Below are 5,912 nucleotides of genomic sequence, written 5' to 3'. Positions count from 1 at the left end.
CAGCAGGGGAGGGAAGCAACTTACAGACATTTTATGGCACTTGAGGTTAAGGAAAATAAGAATGGGTTTGTAATAATGCACAAGGAGCAGAAACAGCATGAGCAATGAGTGAATGGAAGGGAGCAAGCCRACAGCAACACAAGTGGGCAGAGATACCAGATCTTCCCATGTGCACACCATTCCTAAGAACAGGCAAAAAACTTGCAGAAAAACTGATTCCACACTAAATTTCAGCCAATAAAATGCCAAAAGAAAAGCAAAAGAGAAATGGAAAATACATCCAAATTGCATCTGAGATCTGCTCTGCCTGTGGAATGGAGGGGAGCAGGCAGGAGGATGCACAGGGAGAGGGGTGGCACTGAGTTGTAGCAGTAATTTAGGTGTCAGGAAAGCTGCTGGACCCATGGTGCAGAYATCAGGGGAGCAAAAGCTCCTGACAGCTCCTGGAGATCGCTGAGGGCCAGGTCTCACTAGACTGGCTTCCCACTGAAAGAGGGTAGAGTTAGATTAGCTGTCAGGAAGAAATTCTTCCCTGTGGGGATGGGGAGGCCCTGGCTTACCCAGAGAAGCTGTGGCTGCCCCTGGATCCCTTTGGGTGCCCAAAACCAGGCTGGACATTGGGGCTGGGAGCAGCCTGGGACAGTGGGAGGGGTCCCTGCCRTGGCAGGGGTGGATGGGATGATCATAAAGTCCCTTCCCAGCCATTCTAGGATTCTATGTTTGTGTGATCTCAGCAGTATCAAAGAAGAGAAAGACGATGAAGCAAAGCACAGCAGGTAATRAGCAATTTACAAGGAGGATACAGGAGAATGAAGCAGCTGTCAATGTCACATGGTACCCAGAAAAAAAGACAGACCCATAGGAAGTGTCCCCATTAGCTTAAAACTATGTACAGCAGTGAAAAAAATCGCATTCCTGTTCAAAGTGTTTAGGAATAAGGCTGGCATGCACACGATGCCAGAGTCAGCCCCTTCCTCACCTCAGCCATCTGTTCAGGGCTCTCCTCTTCTTTTTCCTCTTTCTCTCCCTGCTCTCTGACACGTGTGCTGCAGGATTCACCTTTGGTTTGTCCCTGTGAGGGAGGGCACAGTCACACCGTCCATCCTGGCAATTGGCAGGCTCTGGCTCCCCACTGCTGCTCCTCCTTTCCCCAAGCCTGGCTCAGCTCTGCAGGGGCTTCACCCTGCACAGCCATCGTGCCAGGGGTGCCCTGCCATGGCACCGTGTGTTTATGAGGGACCAGGTGTGTGTAGAGCCTGGCAGCAGCACAGCCCTGTCCCCGTGTCCAACAGCTTTGTCACCAAATCACTGGTGTTGGTTTACCTGTCCTCACCTGGTGCTCATCATCTCTTCAGATGTAACTGCAGGAAGAGAGGGCATTCCCTCTGTGTGCTCAAACAGCGCCGGCGTTTCAGTGTGGGCAGGAGGGATTGTTCATTTTATGAAATCAAAGTGTCAGTGTTGACCACATCCCCCAGAAGTACAGAGCAGGACCCTGAGGACCATTTCAATTCCAGGAAATGTCACTTGCAGTGACCTGAGCTGTGTTTTGCAGGAGTGCTCAGAGAGGCGGATGCAGGGGAGCATGTTCCCCAGCTCTCCCTTCATCTACTACTACGAYGATGAATGCGACATCAAGAGGAGAGCGAACAGGTTAAAAAGAAAGGTGGCAGGTACGGTGTCTTTTGCGAGATCTTTCCCACTTTTCAGTTCTGTGTTTGTGCTTTTTAGAAACATTGTGGGATTATTTTCATGTGTTGGGAAAAGCTGCATGGATTTGGCCAGGTAGCCTGGTGGTAGAAAAAGATTTGTGATTTTACTCATCCGTGTCTATCATGGAAATTGACTGTGTCAGAGTCACTCAGTGGGCATTGTCAGATGTTTTAATTCTGAAAAATGTTCTGACATTAAAAATGCCATAAAATAGCAGGAAGGGGATTAAATCGCAATTTGTTAAGATTCTAACCCTATGACAGGAAAAAGCCCACAGTGAAAAAACCTGTCAGAGATAAATTTTTGTCTGAATTTATACGTAGCAAAGGGGAGCTGTAACGGCTTGGGCATCAGGTTTTAGGTTTTTGATGTACTGAAATAATCCATTCTGCTTTCCAGACCTGCAGGAAGCTGGCCTTCTTCCAGAACAGCCCGAAACCCCATTGCAGGAAGAACAGCTTGAGGTGCACAGCCACAAGAAAAAAATCAAACTTTGTAAAGAACAACGTGGGAAGCACAGCAGGAAGAGTGAGCACCAAAAGGAGATGAGGGTGTCCCGTGCAAAGAAAGSCCAAGGGAAGCACAGGAAGGGTGTTGAAATCCACGGGGAATCGAAGGGAGACTTCCCTCGGGGGCACAAGCAGAAGGTGTGCAAGGGCAGCAGGGTCCATCACAAATCCCTTTTCCAGGCATTCTCAGGCAGCAAGGCCACGTGTGTGCAGGAGCCTCTGGAAGGTGCCAAAAGGAAGAAGAAATGCAAAAAGCAGAAAGATGCTAGTGGTGACAGCAGGGACAATCTATTCCTGATAAAACAGCGGAAGAAKAAGTCCAAACAGAAATCCTGCTGATGGGGAGGGAGGCAGGCTGCACTGGCATTTGCTGGCTGTGGCCCTGCCTTCTCTTCATTCGAGTCCATCCCTGAGCCGGCATGCCGGGCACCCTCACCCACGGCTGGAGGGGACCACTCTGTCTCTGTGAGCTGTAGCCATGGCAAGCAGGACCCAGTGCTCCTGCCTGGGGCGATCAGGGAACAGGTTGTACGTTAATTTTCTTTGGGGATATTCTTGGGGATATGGGGGCACRCTGGGTTTGGCAGGGTTTGTTTCTTCACCAGTGAGATGTGGCTCTGCTGTCGGGGCCCACAGCAGGGAGATTTGGGTCAGCAGGGGTTGGGGTGGAAAGCAGGAATGCAGGGATGAATCGCATCCCCCCAGCCCCAGGCCCTCCCCAGAGTGCAGGAGGGTTTTTGGCATTTCCCTCGCCGTGGCAGGGGCAGCCACATCTCTGCTTTGGGGTGCAGCAGTCACCCATCTCACTGTCCAGCACGGTGCCATCATCCACTGTGCCCCGTGCTCAGCTCTCAGGGCTCCACCCTGTCCTTGGCAGCTGCTCAGCAGAGCAGCAGTGAGCAGCTGGGCATGGAACAGGGTTTACATCTCACACTAAATCTGTCCTTTTCTCTTTCGATGTGGAAGCTGTTTCTGGAGAAAAAAAAAAAGAGCAGAGCATGAAGAACATACTTGGTTCCAGTCACACTGTGCTAAAATTTAATTTTTTTAAAGGCAGTTATTTTTGTACACTGAAATTCAGCACGTTGTTTTAAGGTTTGTAAGAATGAAATGCTTTATCAAAAGACTAATGCAAATAAAACTTTACATGAGAAATATGGAAAAAATGGGTTTGTTCCTCATTTCCTTGCATTCCAAACATAATTGGAAACAGACAGCATCTTGTTCTCCTTCCTGAAACTGCATCACCTCTGACAAGAGTAAAGGGAAAAAAAGGAATGTATTTGTATTCTACTTAGTTTTGAAAAGGAAATTATCCATAGCCTGCTGCTCTGTGACATGCTCTCAACTGTGCCACTCCTTAGTGAGCAGCTGATGGTAACAGCAAAGTGCCACTGAGGGGGAAGMGCTCTCCTCATGCTGCAGTCCTGTGTTAGAGACATTTGCACCTTCCAAGGGTATCTGGGAAGGGATGCGGGCACCCAAGAAAACATTGAGGGCTCTCATTATGCTGTGTTATCCCATGGCAGTACTCCCTAAATTCATCAGGCTTTTGTTTGGCAAACTCAGCAGTGAGAACACAGGTTCTCCGGTGAGCCTGTCCTCCTGTTTCAGGGGTATTTGAGGTAGAGATACAMCTGCATAGTACTTGGGAATCTAAGGTCTAGCTTTGCTTCAGCATGACCTTGGCAATAAAAATTCAGTTTTGCTTAAGTTCATTTTTTGCTTGATTGAAAAATTCCTGATGATGCAGAAAAGAAAATCAGTTTTAGCCCTAATGAAAAAATAAGTTACTTCCATCTCTGAAAGGACTCCTTTTAACATGGAAACTGCCCTTTTCGCAGATGCTGCGTTCAACATCCCTTTCTGGTTTTGAATTCTGGGTTTTATCTGAGCAAAAGTGACCACTGGCCTTTAGCCAGACCAGAACAAACCTGGCAGACSTTCAGGGAGGAGGGTTGTTTTCAGTGATCGGTGTGGTCATCTGGCCAGCCACGTTTCCTTGAGGTGCCTGCATTTCCTGCACCTGAGAGAGGTGCTTTTGCATCACCCACGTGTATGGGGTGGAGTAAGGCAGTGTTTTTCCTCACCCACCCCTGAGGAGCAGGTCCCTGGCCTGCATGGCAGGGGTCAGGCCAGCCAGGATCCCAAGCTCTTTCTCTGAAGCTCAGTGGCTTCAGACCAGAATATTTTGCTTTGGAAAGTTATTCAAAGCCTTTTGTGTGCTGGTGGCAGAGCCTGCYTGGTGTTGGGAAGGYAATGGCAGGGAGTTTAGGGTGCTTGGGTGGAGCCCCACAGGAGTCTGGCTGCAGTTGTGCTTCTCCCTGTCACTGTCACTGCCTGCTGTCAGCACCGGACAGTGCCTTTGTGGTGGAACTGCCTCTGGATGTCATTCTGAATCCTGCAGGAGTCCAGCCTTGCAGAGCCTTTGCTGTGGGAGATGTCTGCTGCTTGGGATTGTAGGGCAGCGAGTAAAAGATGGAGGAAACACATTTTTCAGGACCATGGGAAGGGGAAAAAAGTGAAACAATGACACTTGGAAGCAGACGGGAGCCAGGTGAGGGAATATCCTCCAGGCCAGGATGTGGCTGGCATTGCCACTGTGGAAAAAGAACTGAGATCCTGCAGCAGCAGATCCAGCCTGGGGCACAAGCCACGGGTGTGTTTGGGTCCTGGCAGATAACAATGTCAACTGCAGCACTGAGCAGAGGTCTGAGCCCAYCAGAGCATTGGGGGGACAACTGACAGTGCAGATAACGCCTCTGGCGAGGAGAGAGGGACAGGGACAAGGCTGGCTGGTCGCTGGGGGCACTTGGGTGAATGAGGTGCAGCAGAAAGCGATGCCTGCAGCTCTGTGTGGCTCCACGTGGACAAAGCAGCGTGTGTCTGGCACCACTGTCACCATGGCCAGTGCCACCCAGCCCTACCTGTGAGGCTTCTGTTGGGCAGTGATGGATCTTGGAGAGTTCCACAGCAGGACGCTGTTTATGTTCAATGAGGAGAAGAGGACAAGGAGAAATGCAAAAAGGGGTGGATTTTCCAGCATCACCAATATCAGCACCTGCAAAGGGGCAGTGCTGTGTTGGAATCCTGGAATCCAGACTGAGCTGCCTCCACAAAGCTCTGCTTTATCCTGTTCAACAGCACTGTACTTCAGCCTGTCACTGSTCCCACCTGCTCTCACCCCTCCTGTAAAGAACTGTCAGTCTTTACTCCAGAGATGCCTGGGACTGGAAAAMATGCTCATCCCAGGAGAGGACGGTGTCTCGAGGTCACAGCTGATGTGCACTGGCGAGGCAGCATGAGGAAACCTACACCGCGTGAATAAATGCAGGACCGGAGCTGAGCCCCAGCACTGCAGTGGGGACAAGAGGGATGGATCAGAAGGTCAGAGTCTTGTTGGGTAATGGGGGCAGGTGTCCCGGGAGTGAAGAGGGGAGAAGGGAGTATTGGGTGCATCATTTGTTGCAGCTGTACACAGAGAGGTTGAGTGAGGAAGGAGTGATGTGATTCGAGGTGTCTGTGCCCCTGGCACACCTGTGAAGGGAACTGGATGTGTGTTGGTGACACAGCACAGGTCTGGCTCCTCCATGAAGTGTTCCTTTCCCTAGAGTGTGCCTCAAAGCACCGATCCCTGTGTCCAGCTGCTGTGCAATCTGCACACACCATCATTTCATGGTGTGTCTGCTG

At 50.3% G+C, this 5,912-nt stretch overlaps 1 protein-coding gene across 1 annotated transcript in view; it reads left to right on the top strand.

Moving 5' to 3' along the window:
* The window catches only part of ZCCHC7 (zinc finger CCHC-type containing 7), a 34,187-nt gene extending 30,810 nt beyond the window's left edge, over nucleotides 1-3,377 (top strand). The window contains exons 6-7 of the mRNA XM_057385941.1: nucleotides 1,556-1,673; nucleotides 2,113-3,377. Of these exons, the coding sequence (XP_057241924.1) occupies nucleotides 1,556-1,673; nucleotides 2,113-2,561 (567 nt within the window). The 3' untranslated portion in view covers nucleotides 2,562-3,377. The remainder of the gene's footprint in view (nucleotides 1-1,555; nucleotides 1,674-2,112) is intronic.
* Nucleotides 3,378-5,912: the final 2,535 nt, after the last annotated feature.

The sequence above is a fragment of the Malurus melanocephalus genome, unplaced genomic scaffold, assembly GCF_030028575.1.
Source record: "Malurus melanocephalus ecotype Western Australia unplaced genomic scaffold, MMel_1.1 scaffold_890, whole genome shotgun sequence".
NCBI classification, from domain to species: domain Eukaryota; kingdom Metazoa; phylum Chordata; class Aves; order Passeriformes; family Maluridae; genus Malurus; species Malurus melanocephalus.
Note: the sequence above shows the minus strand (reverse complement) of the source record. Positions and strands in the feature narration are given on the sequence as shown.